The 20,491-nt window shown below is 37.6% G+C and overlaps 2 protein-coding genes across 6 annotated transcripts in view; one reads left to right on the top strand and one right to left on the bottom strand.

Annotated features, from left to right (window-relative positions):
- Positions 1–1,984, bottom strand: part of CNST (consortin, connexin sorting protein) — a 133,711-nt gene extending 131,727 nt beyond the window's left edge. The window contains exon 1 of one of the 3 annotated variants that reach the window (XM_082340445.1): positions 1,846–1,983. The gene's annotated coding sequence lies outside the window, so the exon portion shown is untranslated. Of the gene's footprint in view, positions 1–1,795 lie in introns of all 3 variants that reach the window. The other 2 variants (XM_082340444.1, XM_082340443.1) reach the window with 2 other exon arrangements.
- On the top strand, positions 1,914–17,254 carry TFB2M (transcription factor B2, mitochondrial; the record flags this gene model as incomplete). 3 transcript variants are annotated; one of them, XM_082341053.1, is made up of 9 exons in its annotated part: positions 1,914–2,240; positions 2,451–2,679; positions 3,371–3,459; positions 6,628–6,781; positions 7,113–7,261; positions 9,589–9,678; positions 12,231–12,293; positions 15,225–15,376; positions 16,843–17,254. In XM_082341053.1, 9 exons carry the CDS (start codon positions 1,914–1,916, stop codon positions 17,018–17,020), a joined length of 1,431 nt encoding a protein of 476 aa, XP_082197179.1. In that variant the 3' UTR covers positions 17,021–17,254. The 3 variants fall into 3 exon arrangements, with proteins under 3 accessions (XP_082197179.1, XP_082197180.1, XP_082197181.1); XM_082341054.1 differs by lacking the exon at positions 12,231–12,293; XM_082341055.1 differs by lacking the exon at positions 9,589–9,678.
- Between the last annotated feature and the right edge of the window lie 3,237 nt (positions 17,255–20,491).

Raw genomic sequence — 20,491 nt, forward strand, 5'->3', positions numbered from 1 at the left:
GAATCACTTTGCCTGACACCACTAAATAGATATTACATTACTTCAAAAAGGCAAAAATAGCACAGGATGCAAAAACTACACCTCTTAAGAAAATAAGATGGGAAATATACAAACAAGGTTTTTCTAATAAAGTAGGTCTAAATGCTGATTATAAGGTTCATTTTTAAGGGAAATGTATATTTCTGTCATTTCTAGCACCTGGGACCTCAGAAAAATAAAATGTGTAAGACTCTGTCTCTTTTATTATTCAATCATCATCAACCACAAACAAACCATTAACACTATAAAAAGGGAAATAATTACCATAACCTAATTCTCTTTTCCAAAATCAAAAGAATGTAACACCACTCAAAAGCAAAATTAAAAACGACATTAATTTCTCTAGGGTTGAGTAGGTTACCTTTGGTCCACAAATATTATAAAATAAGAAAGCATATTTTAAGGTAGGTATTTTTTACCACAATTTTTTAAAGTATATTTTAAACGTGAGAAATTCAACAACACAGTTCTATGAGTGAACCATTTCCTCCTCTACCGTAATAGATCTTTCTGCTTTGATTTTTAAAATATTTAGGCCTCAAGGGCTCTTGGGGAAAAAAATCCAGTGTATTTCTGAATGTACAGAAATATTTTTATAAGGAGAGATGGGGAGACAGCTCAGTAAAAGGATCGGGGGTGTGGAGCTCTCTCAGGCGTTCAGAGGATGCAAGAATAACTTCTAGAGTTGTCAATGGGGAAACTGCATTAAAAAAAGAACTAAAAAAAATTAAGACCAAAGGGTTCCCAGGGCTTCCACAACAGCTGACAAGACACTTTCTACGGTGTCCTAACAAATTTACAACCCGAAAAAGGCCATACTTGGCCATCAATTCTTTATCCATTTGATATTCATCAGCCGAATAAATCTTCAGACTTCTATTTGCTAGGCGATACATTCCTTAGGAAACTTTTTCTTGTGCGTTTAAAATGCCAAGCTCAATTACGCTCCCAGTAAGGTACGCAGAAAGGACTGTACATATTTTAAAATAGGAAGTTGAATGGCTGCAGTTTCGTGCCTTGGTGGAAAGGGTGATGGGTAAAGCTCTTTCTGAGTATAATCCTTAAATACTGAAATCGCTCTCAAAGAATTGAGCCTTCTATCACTGTCCAATAGGTAAAAAGATTGCCAAAATTTCCATTAGAGCATCCTATTTTTAGAGTCTTTGGAATCGGTCTTTTAAACTGTATTCCACAGTACAATGTGTTTGACCAAGTTTACAAAGGCAACAAAATAAGCATCCTAAGACCTTAATGTTTTCAAGCTCTGGAAGGAATTTTAAACTTTTCAATCTTATTTTTTTATCTTAACTTTAAATCTTATAAACGCGCAAATAAAAATAAAAACTAAGATAAATATTGGCCCAGAGGGAGGAACGGAAGGGAGACACTAGGTGCTTCTTGGCAACCTAACTGGTGAGGGGAAGAAAACAGGTATGAAGGAAAATAAAACCACCCACAGGGGTGGAGAGACACGGCTGTGGGCAACAGGACAAAAAGGAACAGAGGCGCCGTGGAAGCCGCAGGCTCCGCGGGGAGCCGGGCGAGGGACGACTCCTGGCGCGAGTGCCCTAGGGAGGGAGAAATGGGCGCGCTGCGCAGGAAGAGGCCACGGCGGCGACAAAAGAGAGGGAAACAGGAGAGCGGAAAAAGGGAGGAGGTGAGGGAACAGGGCTCCACCGCACCAAGAGGGCAGAGGCGGCGCTGCCGGAGAAAGACAGCGCCGGGGGAGCAATGAGGGGGTTCCCGAAGGCTTTACCCTAGTCGCGAGCCGGCCGGCCAGCTGCGTCCCGCTCTTCCTCTCCTCACCTGGGAACCGGAGACGAAAGGAGGGCTACCGCCGGGCGCCGGATCCGCTTCCAGCCCCGCTTGCTGACATGGCGGCCGACCAGCTGTCACAGAGCTTGCTCGGGTCTCCCGCCGCTCGAGTGGAGGCGACACCTCTCGCCTTCCCGCCCCGCCTCCCTCTGCGCACCCCTCCCAGCTGGCTGGCTGGTGGCCGGCCGCCCGCGACCGCGGAGCATAGAGCGCGGTTGGCTAGAGAGGAGGCGCAGAGGACGGACGACCATAGAGTTCGAGTTCAGACACCGCCTGGATGGTCCGTCTCTCTCCTCGGCCGTCCACTCACAGTCCTCGGGCGTCTGCGCCGGTACGGAAACGGAAGTGACGGCAAAGGCAAGATGGAGAGGTCGTTCGCCCTCAAGGTTTGGAGTGTTTACTTCCGCCGGCCTAGACCCGGGGCCGGGAGATGTTGCACGTGGGCTTCCTTGTATGGAGTTCGTCGACGATGTGACAACCCTGGGTAACACTGGGACAGGGCTTAGAGGGTGAGAATGTGGGTCCCAGGGGTGGGACGTCCCTCGCGGCTGATGCTGTCAGCCTTGACCCGCGCTGCGCGCTTTTGCATTTTGAAGTCGGGAGCGGTGAGGCGGATGGACGTTCCGGCGGGGAACCGCCGTGGCTTGTCTGACTACTACCCGCACCTGATGCCCAGTGTGGGATTCGGAAAATCGTCCTCGCGTGTGTACAGATGCCGCTCAGAGACCAAGCGGTACATAACCAGCCCGAGAGTGGCTGAGACCTTGGTGCGGATCCTACGGGGAAAACGAAAATCTTGCCAGCTATTCCTGGAGTGCAATCCAGGTGAGACCCTCGGGGACTTCATTTTCTTGGATGTTCACTTCTGCAGACTGTGTAAAACATGGCCCCTTCCTTTAAGCAGCTTATGTGGCCTTTGTTAATCATCGCTCCACAAGATATTTCTGTAGCAGTTTGCACTTTACAAAATATTTTGATAAAACATGCTCTTAGATTTCACCATCTTCCCAGAAGAACTTTTTTCTTACCCTTTCGTGCATGTTCTATAGACTGCAGCAGGATGCTGGGAACACAACATTTATAGACTTCTTGAAAAATAATTTTTTTAAGCACCATTTCCTATCATGGAGAGTCAGTTCTGTTTAGGTTTGGCAATATCTTTGATGATAAAGTATCCAGAGAGTCTATGAGTAAGTGGTAAGCTAGAGGCAACTTTTTTGTTTGTTTGTTTTTTCTTGAGAGGTAGTGAAACATTGTAAAGAGCGCAGGTTTTGCAGTCTTTGACGGAATGGATTCAAAGCCAAGCAGCACCACGTTCCAGTTGTGATGGTGGAGTCAAGTGACTGTATCTAATCCGCAGTTTCCTTATATGTAAATCAGGAGTGTAATATCCACTTTGGGAATGTTGTGAGAATTAAAATTATATCATACAGGTAAAACATCTAATTTCTTTGATATTGAAAAAGATTATGTTGTTTCTTTTGCAAATAAACTTTTCGTTCTGTTAATACACTAGGTCCTGGAATCCTGACGCGAGCATTGCTTGAAAGTGGTGCCAAAGTGATTGCCCTTGAAAGTGACAAGACTTTTATTCCACAATTGAAGGTATATTTTTGTTTCTAAAAATAATTTATTGTTCAATCAGCTACCTTTGAGTGGTTTAGGGAAGTAAAATTAAGCACACAGTTTATTTTTAAACAATCATTTTTAGGGGCTATGCTGTATCTTGTTAGCCCCAGTGACTAGAACACAGTATCAATGATTGTTGAATGACTGAAAGATGGATTCAGAGACTTTTTTTCTGGTTCTAGCTCTGCTACAGATGGGTGACTGAACAAAATGTATAACTGGTATCTCTAGGCTTGTTTCCTCATTCTAGCAGGCTATGCTGTGCCTCTTCTTTCTTAGAAGGGGATAAGTGAGCTTAGAATCTAATTGGAATGCTAAGATTAGGTTAATGGGACTGTGTTAACTCTGGACTTAGGGTTTCAGAGGCAAGAAAAGTTTGGTGTATTCAGAATAAATTGCATGGAGTAAAGGCATTATCCAAATGGATTTTTTAGTGAATTTGGCTTCATGTATAGCTGACAAGTTCACATAACAGTAAAGTGGAAATTCCTTGCATCATTGCCAGCCTCTTTTTCTTTCTCTCCTTCCCTCCTTTATAAATCTTTTGATTCAGTTCAGGAAACTTATACTTCTCTGTGCCAACTTCCTGAAACCATGTAAAATAGTGTTATCTGAAAGTGCAAGATGACAACAAAAAATGATGAAAATGTACACAAAATCCTGCTTTTTTAAATATAACTATCACATTAGATCGTTGTTTTTCTACAACTGAAAAAATTCAAGGTTTTTGCATTCAGATTATTTAATTGATGTTAAATCTGCTGGAATTCCAAAAACATGAAGAGAAAAAGAACCCATAAAATTATTCAAGGATTCAAGATCATGAAATGTGATTTAGTAAACATAGCCATCTGTAATTTCAACCCGGAAATTAAAAACAAGATAGCTCTTATCTTGGTCTTTAAAGGGGGGTACTTTTAAAGATTAATCTGCATGTTCACAAAATAATTAAGGTGGTATTAAAATGTCCTTCTGTTTACAGTTTGTTATCCTGTAACACAATGGTTGCTTTTCTATAAGATCAGGATAACAGTATCAATTTAAAAACAGTTGAATCAATGAATAGAGTGAATAGGGACTAGAGAATTCCTTACAGTATTTCTTACAGGAATATCAGTCATAAAATGTTTCTGAAGCTGTTAACGTAAGCAAAAAATTTAAACGTCTAACTCCCTATTCCCCCTCCCCCCTCTCAGCACTAACTTGAGCTCAGCCATTAGTACATGTTCTTTCACTCATTGTAAAGTGAAAAGCCATTCAAAGTTTTGTGTGAATTCATGTATATTTTCAAGAATAAAAGAGAAGTAGTCATTTATGTAGAAACTTTGCGGCCTGAATCAGGGCCTTGAAGTGGTGCTCTTAGCAGACAGTGCTTCTAGCCACCCAAAGGCTCACAGTTTTGCTCCTAAGAACCAAAATTATTTTCAAGGATAATGCTTGACTCTGGATTTTAATCTAAATTTAAAATCCCATGGACTTCCTTGGTGGTGCAGTGGATAAGAATCCACCTGCCAGTGCAGGGGACACACATTCGATCCCTGGTCCAGAAAGATCCCTATGCTGTGGAGCAGCTAAGCCCATACACCACAACAGCTGAGCCTGCACTCTAGAGCCTGCGAGCCACAACTACTGAGCCCGCATGCCACAACTACTGAAGCCCACACGTGCCTAGAGCCCATGCTCCGCAACAAGAGAAGCCACCACAATGAGAAGCCCATGCACCACAACGAAGAGTAGCCCCTACTCGCTGCAACTAGAGAAAGCCCACGCGTAGTAATGAAGACCCAATGCAGCCAGAAATTAATTAATTAATTATTTTAAAAAATCCCTCTCACCCCTACTCCATTTCTCTGATAAAATTCCTGGGACTTCACATTAACAATGTTTCAAGCAGGAACGGTTTGTTTTCCTATATGGATGTGCTAGAGATACACATGTTGCCAATTGTGTTGTGTAATAATAAATCATCACAATATTGTAATCTACTATACTTCAATTTTTTAAAAAAGATAAAATATCTTTATAAAAACCAAAATAATAATAAATCGTGATATATCTCATTTGAATTGTGAAGACTGTTGCTGCAGAAATATCTGTATGTGTTCAGTTGAAGAGACATCAGCTTTTGTGGTAAACTGTCATATTTCAGCACATTTGTGTCTTCAGCCTGGACTTCAGTATTCAGGTCTATAACTTCCTACCTGCATCTCCACTTGAATCACCTAATAGGCATCTCAAAATTAACATGAGCAAAAATATATGGTTTCCACCTCCAGTCTGTTCCTTTCACTAGTTTTTTTCAAGGGTCCCCTTGAAAATAATCATTAAAATTTACTAAATTTAGGAATAGAACCATATTTATAGGTTGAATTCAAACGGTTAAGAAAACTTAGGTTTTTTAACTCATAACTTTAAATTGCAAATTCGCTGAAACCTTGATAAATACCAGTAGAATTTTCTGTGCATGAGAACCTCAGTGTGCACATCAAAACATTGCTCTCTTCTATTTGATTTTTTGTAACTTCGAATTAAGTTTGTAGGGTCTATAGCTAACACTTCCTCTCACTACTAAGTTCTCCAGTGCTACTGCCAGGTGAGCACATCAGGGCAGTAAAAAGATTGAGGTATATTGGACGTCTTCTAGTGTGCAGGGCTCTATCTTTAAGAAAAGGAAATGAACAAGAGGAAAATGGAGAGTGACCTACACAGTGAGCTAAGTTCATTTGGTGAAGGACTAACTAAACTGTTCTGGAAAAAAGGAATACTGTCTTGAATCTATCTGCCTTTCACTTTAATGTTTTTATTGTTATTTTCTGTTAAAACATCTTCCCTTGACTAGCAGATGAATCACAGCTCTGAATAACGGAAGCCATTTAGATAAAGAAAGTAAAAGGATATGTAATAATTTGTTGAAGGTTTCTATTTTGGGGGCTTTTCCTTGGTAATATTGTATTCACTTTTCAGACATTAATTGATTTCTATTAACTGTTACATTTTAGGGTATGTTAGTAATGTTTTCTTTGCATCTTTATTGAGGTAGCAATATTTTTTTATAAGAATTACTTTTTGAAGTAGATCTTGGAATTGTTACAAGGTCTGCCTAACACTGAAATTTCTACACATGTTCTCTCTGTCTCTCTTTAGTCCTTAGGAAAAAAGGTGAATGGAAGACTAGAAGTGGTCTACTGTGACTTCTTTAAACTGGATCCTAGAAGTCGTGGAATACTAACACCTCCCATTATGACTTCAGATATGCTTTTTCAGTATTTGGGAATAGAAGCACAGCCTTGGTCAAAAGGTGATTTTTGTCATTTAGTAAAGCAAGTACCTTATAATTTGTCAGCTTTCTCTAGCAGTACACCAGGTTTGTTGAGATTTGTGTAAATGTTTATATTACACAGTTTATGGGTGGTTGCTCTTAAGTTGAATATGGCTTTTCCCTCACCTAGATACAATCAGCAGTTTTGTGGAAGCCAAGTTCCAGATCAAGGAAAGATGCTAAGGCTTAGTTTTGATCGAAATAACCTTAAAGTAATATAGTTTGTTAACCTAATTTGACTCAGTAAAATATGGTCATAGGAAAAAGTGTTAAGAATTTATTTAAATATTTTTGCTTGTATTCTTAACAGGTGCCCCTTTAAAAGCAATTGGGATCTTACCACCTAAAAATGAGAGAAATGCACTTTGGAAACTTTTACATGACCTATATTCCTGTACTTCTGTATATAAATATGGACGAGTAGAACTAAATTTGTTTATTACTGAAAAGGAATGCCGGGTAGGTTATTAACAAGTACCTAATTTTTTGTTTTAAATGTTCTGCGATTTTTCTCAGAGTAGTCTTAATCTGTGTGATTTTAATTTGGGCTCATGACATTTGAGAGTACTAAGGTTGTTTTTAAATTTTATAGAGCATTCTTTAGGTATTATTTTTAAAAGGTTTTTTGTGTGATAAAATATATATAACATAAAGTTTACCATCTTAACTATTTTAAGTGTACAGTTCAGTGGCATTAAGTACATTCACATTGTGGTACAACTATTATTACCATCCATCTCTTCTCAGAACTTTTTCATCATTCCACACTGAAACTCTGTACCCATTAAACATTAATTCCCCATCTCCCCCCCTCCCCTGTGCCCCTGGTAACCACTGTTTTATTTTCTGTTTCTATGAATTTGACTATTCTATGTACCTCATGTAAATGGAATCATACAGTATTCCACTTTGTGTCTGGCTTATTTCACTTAGCATACTGTCTTTAGGGTCCATCCAAGTTGTAGCATGTGTCAGAATGTCATTCCTTGTTAAGGCTGAATAATATTCCATTATATAATTAGACACCACCCCACCACCTTTTGTTTATCCATTTCCGTCAATGGATATAATTGACATGTTGCACTGTATAAGTTTAAGGTATATAGTACAATGTTTTGACTTACATACATCATGAAATGATTGCCATAATAAGTGTGGTGAACATCCATCCTCTCATATAGACACAAAATAAAAAAATATTTCTCCTTGTGATGAGAACTCTTAGGATTTACTCTCTAACGACTTTCATATGTAACATACCACAGTGTTAATTATGTAGTTGTACACTACATAACTGGACGTTTGTACCTTTTGACCACATTCATTCAGTTCCCCCTCTGCTCCACCACTGCCTCCGGTAACCACAAATGTGATTTTTTTCTATGAGTTTGTTTTTTGAAATATAATTGACCTAAACATTGTGTTTGTTCCTGCTATACAACATGGTGATTTGATATGTCTATATATTACAAAATGATGACAGATGTCTATATATTACCATCTATCATCATACAAAGATATTATATTATTATTGACTATATTTCCCACACTGTACATTTCATCCCCCTGATTCATTTATTTTGTAACTGGAAGAGTGTGCCTCATAATCTCCGTCATCTGTTTCACTTATTCCCCCACCCCCTCATCTCTAGCAACCTTCTGTTGTCTCTATCTGTGACTCTGTTTCTGTTTTTATGTTTGTTCATTTGTTTTGTTTTTTAGATTCCACATATAAGTGAAATCATATAGTATTTATCTTCCTTTGTCTGACTTATTTCACATAGCATAATACTCTCTGGATCCATCCATGTTGTCAAAAATGGCAAGATTTCATTCATTTTTATGGCTGAGTTATATGTGTGTGTATATATGTATATGTAAAACATATACATCTTCTTTATCCATTCATCTACCAGTGGACACTGAGGTTATATACCTTTCTCGGCTGTTATGAATAACGCTGTAGTGAACATAGGGTTTTAGACTTTTTATTCTTTGAAATCAAAGGGCCTCCTGAAGTCCTTGAGAGTTATGTTTCTTTGCTGCCCAGAATGCTTCATGTTATTAATCTTATAATCCAAGATAACTGGAAATGCTTATTTGTATATAAGAGAACTCTGGGTTGAGATGGGGGGCGGTGGGAGATGAAAGCAAGAGATGAAAGGATGATTTGCTTACCAAGATCCAAATAGTAAGTAAATAGTGACTGTCCCTGGAGGAGAGCAGGGGACTCAGAGCCTTGAGGCTGTGTGCATGCATGAAGGAATGAAAGGAAGAGAAATAGGAAATGCTTCGTCAGGTTTCATCTTGCTACTAGTAGAATGTTCTAATGTTTCTTTTACCATGGACCTTTTCACATTTGGTTTTCTCTCTCTGTAGTGCCCTTTCATTCAGTGAGGTAACCTCTGATCCTCAAGTGTCAGCCTAAGTAATTCTTGACTCAAAATTTAATAGCCCAGCTAATGCACGTTTCTATCACACTTACCCTTCACCACAGTAATTATACACTTCTGTGTCACTTTTTGTTTAATGAGAATTTGCCCTGATAGGTGATATGGTTAAAGGAAATCAGTCTCAAATACCTTATATTTTAAGTGTACATGATGATATATTTCAATATGAAAGTTTAAGAAGACTTTCTCTTCTTTGAAATGGTTAAGATTCTGCATTTAATTCTAATTTTCTTTCATTTGTAGATATCATTAAGGTATTAAGATCTGACATATGATTTTGACTGATTGGCTATAGCTATGTATAACATGTAACTTCTATTTTCCTTTTACTAGAAAATAATGGCAAATCCCCAAAATCCAGGCTTGTATCAAGCATTAAGTGTGCTCTGTCAAATAGCTTGTGGGATTAAGCTCTTGCATACAGTGAGTAAAATCCTTCTAAATTTCAACAAAAAACTTCATGGTTTTTCAAAGAGCCTGTATTTCTGTGACCAGATTAATTTTATTATTTTTCCCAAGTGTTTAAGATAATAGAGCACTGTACTGATGTTTTTCTGTCACAAATATTTATATACTTCTCTCATTATAAAAATAATATATTCTCATTATAAAAATGTGAGACATGTTAAAGAAAGAAAAGAATTTTAAAAATCATCACTACAGTTCTACCACCCAGAGGTCACTATTGATGTTTGTGGCATAATTTCAGTTTTTTATTTTTCCTGGTTTTTTTTTTTCTTTTTTGTGTAGAGGAGATTATATTATTTTTTCATTTAATAGCTAATAGTTAATTATAAGATTTTTTTTCCCTTCTATCTAAACATTTTTCTTAAATTTTTAATGACTACTTAATACCTCATTATAGAGCATTTCCCTTTTTAGTTTATTTCCTTAGGCAAGATCAGAGTTGTCTAATAGGAAGACAATACAAGCCACATATGTAGTTTTACATTTTTTTTAGTAGCCAGGTTACGAAAATTAAAAAAGAAACAGGTGAAATTAATTTTAATATTATGTTTTATTGAATCTTCTCAATTCAAAACATTATTTCAGTGTGTAATATTTTTAAATTAGTTATTACATAATTTACATTCTTTTCTGTGTACTAAAAATCCATTGTATATTTTACACTTACAACCAATTCAGACTGGACACATTTCACATGTTCAGTAGCCACATGTGACTAGTGTCTACCATTTTGTGTGTGTGTATGTGTGTGTGTGTGTGTGTGTGTGTGTGCCATTTTTAATAGAGGCCTAAAAGCATAAGAAAAAAATAATAAATACCATTTCTTTCATACCATAATTTACCCATTCTCTTTTTTTTATTTTAGTAGACTAGAGTATATATCACATTGTTTTTATAAGGAATATGTTTGTATATTTTATGAGCCCTTGTTCTTCCAAGGATATATTGGTTTAATTTTAAAAGAGTGTTTCTCCATGTAGTCTCTTCATTGCTTTTGTCCAGGAACACATTAAGACCTTCAGTGCATACTTAGTTGTTAGAACGTTATCTCATTTGATTTTAGCTTTTGTTCCAATTCTGATTTTTTTCCTCCAAAACGTATCAGGCTCTTAGGTTGGATCTCTCTGTTCCTTGTCTTTCGTATCTGTCATACTCTCATCCTTTTTCTGTATTCCCAGAAATCTTTTTCACATTTAGCCTTCATGGCACTGACCCTGCTTTCTGCCTATACTACATATTGTAATCTTGGTACTGTAGTTCTTGGTTTCCCTAAAATCCTTTCTTAACCCCACTGATCTCCTCTCATTCTGTTGGCTTTTCATCTCAGCTCTTCTCTCTTCCTGGCTTTTGGCTAGTTTCTTCATAGAAGGCCCTCTGAGGACTTCAGCTTTCAGGATAGTTACCTTTTTCTTCAGTATTTGTTTTCAAAAGCCCTATGTTGAGTTTTGCCATTTACTAACCTCCAGAAAGGAGAGGTCTTTCTGGACCCGGCATTTTTAACATTTGTCCATTATATATCTACTACTGGATGGTCCGTTGTTGAATTCAGTTCCCAAGGTCTTGCAGGTCTTCCTCTCCTGTGGGTTTGGTGGATGGGAGTGAGGTCTTCTCTGTGCCCACTGCAGTGCCCTAAACTGCTGTGGATAGACCAAGTGTGGGGGGAAGCTGCAGTGCCCGCTGCTGCTGCTGCTTTGCCTTCCTCCACTTAGTGACATTCCTGGAACTGCTGGGAGTTTCACAGATGAGCAACAATTGCATTTTTCATTCTACATCAATTGCCACTGCAATTAGTAATAAATTATCGTTTCTGACAGTAGCCTTCAAACCTTACATCCAATATTATAAGTTTTAGTCTTTTAAGTCTGTGTCAAATGCTGTTATTTTGGAATTTAATGTGTGTATATGTATATATATATATATATATACACACACACACACACACACACACACACACACACACACAAAATAATTTTTCAGTTGGGTCATCTTTTAAAATTGCTTCACATACAAAATTGTATGTACAAAAGTTAGATACAAGGAAGTAATGATCCTTTTAAAAATTGACACAAGTTTCTTTATTTGTCTATCTCCTTACATGTCCCAGCATATTCATATCAGTGGTTTTTTCACTAAGGTAGGACAAAAACATCCCCATAATTGATCTGATAGCCCCTAAACTGATTGTGACTGTAATATGCTGGCTATTAAAAATAACTTTAGAATGTATTTGCATAATTACATTAAGTGCAACTCTCTTTTATCTAAGCAAGTAATAGAGTTACCAGTATTTGGATAGACCTTTGACTCCCCTTTTCTTTATCAAAAAACACGAGAGAGAAATGTGTATGATTTAACTGTCACATGTTGTTTTTCTTACATTCAGTTAGACTGGAGACTTGGCTTTAATTCATTCTGTTGTTCAGGCAAGACATTTTTAAAGGCAGTAATAATGTGGGGCACAAAGAGAACTGAAAGAAATGTTTTCTTTTTGTTTATCTTCACTCAAGGAGTCTTGCTTATCATTTGGCACATATACCGCAGATGGGCAGCTGGCAAAGCAAAAGCATAGGGTAAGAATGAATGAATACCTTTCCCTTTTTTCCTCTAATGTAACAGTCTTTGTTTTCTTTTACATTATCTGGTATTCTGTATTTATTTAAATTTTTAATTTTAGAATATCTAGAAAATATTTTAAACATATCTTATTGTTTTTAATATATTCAAATTATTTTGGAAGGGAGTTATATTTTTCAGCTGTTTATACAATGAATGCTAGCATAGTAATAGGCTTAAACACAGGTTCTGACTTTATTTTTATATATAAATTTATTTATTTATTTTTGGCTGCATTGGGTCTTCATTGCTGCACACGGGCTTTCTCTAGTTGTGGTGAGCGGGGGCTACTCTTTGTTGCTGTGCACGGGCTTCTCATTGCGATGGCTTCTCTTGTTGCAGAGCACAGGCTGTAGGCGCACGGGCTTCAGCAGTTGTGGCGCACGGGCTTAGTTGCGGCATGTGGGATCTTCCTGGACCAGGGCTCGAACCTATGTCCCCTGTATTGGCAGGTGGATTCTTAACCACTGCACTACCAGGGAAGCCCCTGACTCCTATTTTTAACTTCTGAAATGAAGATACCTCTCAAATTTGGAAAACGCATGAATATTAAAATGATTATTCATCTAATTTGATAAACTGAAAACAAGATTTTATACCTTATTAATAAATCAGATATGTAATATTACTACTTATAATGGTTTATTTCACTAACAGGTACATCTTGTTTCTTACCCTAGGGGTTGGGCTTTAATTTTTGTTTATTTTTTCCCTTCATAAAGAACCAAAGTGATTATGTTACAGAGTGATCCTCCATTTAGATTATATAGGGCTACTTATAGTGAAGTTGTAATAAAGTAGCTGAAGTTTTCAAAACAATTTTCGGACTCAATTCAGAAGTTCCACTTCAGGATTAAATGCTAATGATTCCCTAATCTCAGCATATTAGTTCAGTCTGACTTTCCCATTGCTTATGACTTTGGTTTTTTTCTCGCTCTTACCACTAAAGGAAAAAAGGAAAATTATCAATTTAGAAATATTCTGATTTTAGAATAATCAGTGGTCATTGTGATTTTAGTTCTGTTTCACTATCCATAAACATAATTTATGTAGCCTCACAAAACAGAACAGGGGTAATACATTTTGGCTTGATACCAGTAGGAATTTATCCAAATGACCCTGAAATTAATAACCCTGCATATAGGACACTTTCCCATTTTCTCAATGACAGTGTCAAAAGCTAAAACATTTTTTTGGCTGACATAAATGCATAAACTTTTAGGGATGAAAATGAAATAACCAAATGTTATGTTTTATGAGAAAATTTTATTCAGATATTTCACATGTCTGATGTCAGTGTGTTCATAATTGTTATAGAAGCACTTTTAGATATTTAACAGTTTTTTAAAGCACGTGATCTTCATTTCCATCCAAGTGGTTTGAGGTTTATACTTTTTTGAAGCCATGTTTTCGTGCTGTCACTGGAACTTTTTTCCTAAGCTACATATAACCATTTATTGAACATCAGGAAAGTTGTTTTTTCCCTACTTATCAAGTAAACCTATATCTGTAACTCCAGATCTATTTACAAGATGCTGTTTAAAGTCACCTTCCAGGGACTTACTTGGTGGCACAGTGGATAAGAATCCGCCTGCCAGTTCAGGGGACAGGGGTTCGAGCCCTGGTTCAGGAAGATCCCACATGCTGCAGAGCAACTAAGCCTTTGCGCCACAACTACCAAGCCTGCGCTCTAGAGCCTGTGAGCCACAACTACTGTAAATAAATATATTTTTTAAAATAAATAAAAAATAAAGTCACCTTTAAAAGACTTGTTAACAACAACATATAATGCTATCAATTGTGAGGTTTTTCCCCTCCCTAATTGATAATTGCTAAATATGTTAAAATTTTATGGCCTTCCTTTTTTACTAATTTCTTCAGCTACAGGAATTCAAAACTAGAAACCAGAATTGATTGAAATTTTTTTTGGCCAACATGTCTTCCACAAACAGTATTTATGTTTAAATATGTATATACATAGGTATTTATTATAAAGTAAATAAGGGGTTACTAGCTAATACGTGAGATTTCCTAAGAACTCAAACATAAGGTTCCCTCTGTTCTGAGGAATAATTTTAGAGGAAAAAACATCTTAATGTTACATCAAGTCACATACAGTTTTTATTTTAATCTGTATAATACTATATACTAAAGCAGGTTGGCAAACTTTTTGTGTAAAGGGCCAGAGAGTAAATATTTTATGCTTTGCAGGTCCCATATTCTTTGTGGGTTTGTTGTTTGTTTGTTTTTTTAAGAATCTTCTATAAATGTAAAAACTGTTCTGAGCTCCATATTATACAGAAACAGGCAGGCCATGTACCATAGTTTGCTAACCCTATATTTTTTTAAAATCCAACTAAAAATTATAAGGCAATAGTTTTTTTTATGCTTAGGATCTGGTGTTATGCCTCAAATACAGAAGAGACTCAGCATATGCTAGTGTCACGTTTAGGATTTCATTTTTCCCTGCTTACAAGTTAATAAGCTGTTACTGTTTCATGGGTTCTGGGCAAAGACACAGATTCCTGTGTCCTGTGGAATAATGTGATATTGCGCAGTTGGGTGGTGTGCATGCAGTGGGTTTGCACTGCAGCTGAGGAACACAGAGCTGGGGGAACCCACCTCTCTTTAGCAAACATTAATGTCAGTCTATAGAGAGACATTATCTCATCCCCCAAGGTGACTCACTGCAAACAGCCCTGAGGAATGGCCCAGGTTAAGAGGCAGTTGGGGCCTTGCATTCTTGTCACATCCAAAAAGAACCTATAGGGACACGCAGGGTGTATTGTGATTGCCTCTTCCAAAAGGTAGCTTGAATGCGTAAGTGAACAATGTCTTGCACTGGCAATATTTTATGACTAACACATTTTATTTTCCTTTCTCTGCAGGAATCATTAGAACAAAACCTGTGTTTTATTCAACTGACTCCTCATAAAGATTTATTTACGGGAACCTTAACACCTTTTAACTACGATGTGTTTTTTCACATGTTAAGGCAGTGTTTTATGAAACGTGGTGCCAAGCTAATAGACCATTTACAGTAAGTAAGAAAAATAAAAGCAAATATAAAAGTAGCAACTTAATGTGCGAATTGTACTTTCACGTTAGGGCTTTGTTTTTTATATTTTTTATATCTTCATTAACAGTGAGGTACCATGTTTTCACTCATCTATTTGTCTCTACAAAATATTTCATTCTCGCCGGTACACATTTTGAGGAAAATGTATTTTCCACATAATCTCCTGAGCTTAATTTTTTTTTTTCTTCTTTGAAAAACAACCAGGGATGCCTACAGTTTGTTTTATCTTTGTCAGGATTAATCTACATGAAGAACTGGCTGCTTGCCCCGGCATTAGTGGTAGCATTCCCACCATCCACCTCTTGTCATTGCCTGTCGTTAGTGGTTCTGTTTCCTAGCCAAAGTAGGCACAGATCATTAAACCACCCTAGTCCTCCTGCTCTGGATCAAATTCTGTGTTTCTACCTAAAGCCTTATAAGAACTATACTGTTACTGCCTGCTTTGTATCTATGTAATTTTTACATAGGGCTGATGTGTACAGTTCTGTAAGTTACGCATTTTACCATGTACTTATCAGCCCATAGCCATTCAAAGTACTGTCAGAGGGTGGGCAAAATAAATAATCATTTTAATTAATTTGATCATCATTTCATGTATAACTCTGAATGAGCTGATGATTGAACAATATTTATGTAAAAATAAATGTTAAAAGTGGCAGTCGACCAGTAAAAGTCATCTGTTTTTCATCTTGTCACCTTGTGATAGTGGCTATTTTGAATGAAAATACCAAGAGTGTAGGAAATTAAGGAATCCATATGATAAACTGTGGTTTAAAATGTTAAGAATTGCCTTGGAGAGCCTGTGGATTGAAAGGATGTTTACAGCTGTGACCAAGATTCCATTCACAGTCAAAAAGTATTGGAAATATTTTCCACCAAAATATTTTAGTACAGTTGTTTACTTGTTATTGTCAGAGGCTCACTGGTGGTTTCTTGCTAGGCTAATAGAATAAGGCAGTTTTCTGCTTTATAATTTATTCACAGTAATTGTTATATAAAAATGTGAAAATTTATTTCCTCTTCTGAAAACAAACAGTAGTTTCTGCTGTTTGTACTTATTAAACTTTTACATGAACCTAAATGGAGTTAAGAATATTTTTGCAAAGAGAATTAAAAGATGAAAGGTAGGCAGAAAATTTTTAAGGGCAATGTTAAACCCTTAGGCAGTGTTAAAGAATTTTGCCTAAGAATTGATTAGAACATGTTAAAGCCTAAATCAGCTCTTTTCATTACAGGCAAGCCATGAAACTTTAGGAATAGACATAGTTAAAGCTATATATAATAGGCAGGCTATTAAACTGAATAAGATTAATTATATATAATAAGTTAGGCATTTTAAATTGGGCTTAGAAGCCGCCTCTATCAATATTAACTGACAGTTGTTATGATAAAGAATTAAGCACATTTACTTTGTATTTATTTTGCAGTTCATTGAGTCCAATTGATGCAATGCATATATTGAAGCAAATTAAAAAAAATAAAGATGTGAAAGTAATAGATATGTACCCTGAAGACTTTCAGCACCTTTTTGAAACCATAGAGTGTTACAAAGATGATAACTATAAGTGGCTATATGATGACTTCATGGAAGATGTGATCATATAGAGAAGTGGACTGATAAGACATTAACCGGAGCTGTTTATTTATTTGGAAATTATGGCACAAATGAAAAAGAACCGAGTTTGAAAAGCTCACATCCTCTCAACAGAAGATAACTGTTCTTGTTTTGCACAGCTAGGCAGATCATTTCTTGTGCCGTTGATACCATTACTGTATTGGATAAAATAATGGCTGCTATTTTATTCAAACTGAATAAAAGGAAAACTTCAGTTAATTGTGGATTTGATCAAATTGGATTTGTTTTGTTTTAAATTCCTATCTACTATAAGCATACTGGTAGTTATAGGGTATTAGCAGATGAAATTTAGTTTTAGAAATTCTTTTGGCCAAATATCTTACGTTATATTTAAATATTCCATTTTCACTGTCGATTTTTATATCCTCCTGGGGGAGCAGAAGAGTTTGTACGTAATTAAACTTGGGAAGTAAACTGATTTAGTGGGTTTTTTTACTTCTCAGTTTGTTGAAATGTATTATCAAGTACTGTACAATGAAATTATTTAAATTTTAATATGGTTTAAATTTTTTTAGAAATTAAAATATTTTAAGTAATAAGAATTTGTGCCTATCTGTTCAAACATAAAATTGACCCTAACTTATTCACTTTAAATTCCGTCACTTATAGTCAGTGTACTTTCAGTGAGTAATTCAGTCTGTGTTATTCAAAACTCTCGTGCATTTTTGTTCCATCAAGAAAGTTCATCTGAAGTTAGACCTTTACATGAACCTAAATGGAATTAAGAATATTTATTTTCTTAGCTCTTTGAAGAAGCTACTAGATTTTACCTGAGACATCTAATCTCCTCTGTTAGATTTCTTTGCTGTTATAACACTTCATAATACCTAAGGCATATTATTAGTAAGTAACTCTTTGTAAGGTGTGTGTTTTTAATAACACTTAGCCAAACCAGTTCTTCCCGACTTCCCTACTATTGTCCTTGGTTCACAATTCAGTCCAGCTAGAAACTCTGAATCCTTTTTTTTTTTTTTTTAATTTTTTTTAGCCGTGTTGGGTCTTCGTTGCTGCGCACGGGCTTTCTCTAGTTGCGTCAAGCGGGGGCTGCTCTTTGTTCCTGTCTGCTGGCTTCTCATTGTGGTGGCTTCTCTTGTTGCGGAGCACGGGCTCCAGGCCCACGGGCTTCAGTAGTTGTGGCTCGTGGGCTATAGAGCGCAGGCTCAGTAGTTGTGGCGCACAGGCCCAGCTGCTCCGCGGCACGTGGGATCCTTCTGGACCAGGGCTCGAACCCATGTCCCCTGCATTGGCAGGCGGATTCTTAACCACTGTGCCACCAGGGAAGCCCTGAATCCTTTTTTCTCTTGTAATTCCTATCCTGCCATTACATAATCTACCTAATCTTTATAATGTCATTCTGTCTTCTCAATCCTATGCCTTAGGCCTAAATTTCTCCTGGAACTTCTTAACTACCTCTCTCTCATCTTCCAATCCATCTTGTTTATTACTGCTATATTAACTTTCTAAAACATTTATTTCACCATAGATTCTTCTAAGGCCTTGGTTTCCTAATGGGTAATAGTGGCATCTATTAGGGTTCTTGTCAGGAGTAAATCATTTACGAAAAAGGGTTTCGTGTAGAAGCTGACAGTGGTAGTTATAAGTGTTGGTGTAATGCATTATCTTCCTCCACTCCCTCATATATAGGTAGCCAGAGACCTCTGTGCTCTTCATTCTGCATTCAAAAAACTAGAATTTAAAAAAAAGGAATTTACAGTTGTGTGTTCACTAAAAGATATGAGTAATTAATGAAGCTTAATATGTGGGGGTAGTTGCTCATGGTAGCAGTCAGGTGCCCCAAGAATTTCAAATTAAAGGTAGCCTTGTTACACAGTAAAAACCCGGAGGCGTCAATAGGAACCGACGCCTCTGGAAAGGCTAATTAAGTTAACTAAAAATTTACAGCCAATATCATTAGCAATCAGTAGGTCAGGCCATTTTCAAATAGGGGGTGGAGGCAGTACCCTGATGGTGGGAGTGTATGATTTGTAATAACCTTGGCTGTGTAGGGCAAGAAAAAAGAGAATTCAGAGTTGGGAGATGGGTTCCTATATTTCTTAGTTTATTTTTTTTAAGATGAGACATTTAAACATGTTACTAGGTTATAAGAATGAAGTCAACTGAGAAAGACATATTAAATATAGCTCAGAAGGGTTAACTGATGTTCTTAAGAAAAGGAATGGGATCAAAATACGAGAGAAGCACATTTTGCTCTTAGCCTAGATAAAGGGTCGAGTATGGGGACTTCCCTGGTGGTCCAGTGCTTAAGAATCCGCCTTCCAATGCAGGGGATGTGGGTTTGATCCCTGGTCGGGGAACCAAGATCCCACATGCCGCGGGGCAACTAAGCCTTCACACTGCAAGTACTGAGCCTGCGTTGGGTCTTCACTGCTGCACGGGCTTTCTCCAGTTGCGGCAAGCAGGGGCCACCCCTCCGTTGCGTGCAGGCTTCTCATTGCGGTGATCTTCCTGCACCAGGGATCGAACCCGTGTCCCCTGCACTGGCAGGCGGATTCTCAACCACTGTGCCACCAGGGAAGTCCTCAACTCGTTTTAAAAAAACATTTATTTATTTATTTGGCTGCATTGGTTCTTAGTTGCAGCACGCGGGATCTTTATTGCAGCACATGAGATCTTTGTTGCAGCATGTGGAGATCTTTTGTTGTGGCTCACAGGTTCTCTAGTTGCGGCACACCGGCTCCAGAGTGTGCAGGTAAAATCATGTTGGTTCAAAGATTGCTAGGAGAGCTAAGAACTTGAGTTATTACAACAGGAGACCCTTTCAGTGGTATTTAGGAAGTTTTTGTGTGTCCGTTTTTGGAATATTGGTAGATAAGAAATATTGATAAGAAAATAGATGTTTTGGTGCTTCCCTGGTGGTGCAGTGGCTGGGAGTCCGCCTGCCAATGCAGGGGACATGGGTTCAAGCCCTGGTCCAGGAGAATCCCATGTGCCATGGAGCAGCTGGGCCCACGTGCCACAACTACTGAGCCTGCGCTCTGTTTTAGAGCCCACGCACCCCAACTACTGAAGCCCATGTGCCACAACTACTAAGGCCTGCGCGCCTGGGGCCCATGCTCCACAACAAGAGGGGCCACTGCAATGAGAAGCCTGCACACCACAACGGAGGGGTGGCCCCTGCCCGCCACAACTGGAGAAAGCCTGTGCAGCAGCGAAGACCCAACGCAGCCAAAAATAAATAAATAAAATGAATAAATTTATAAAGAAAAAAAAAGAAAATAGATGTTTTTCTCTAGAATATATAAGAATGCAGTCAGCGTAAATTCAGAAAGTGATTGGGACCAAAACATGCATGCTGTACCTTAGTAGGGTAAAAAAAAAATGTTCTTTGTTACTGTGGAACATTACCATTTGTTCTTGTATCACTAAATTGTAGAATGGCATTTAGCAGGTTACTTATCTGGGTCTTGATTTTGCACATG

Source organism: Balaenoptera borealis (assembly GCF_965194805.1).
Source record: "Balaenoptera borealis genome assembly, chromosome: 1".
Taxonomy (NCBI): Eukaryota; Metazoa; Chordata; class Mammalia; order Artiodactyla; family Balaenopteridae; genus Balaenoptera; species Balaenoptera borealis.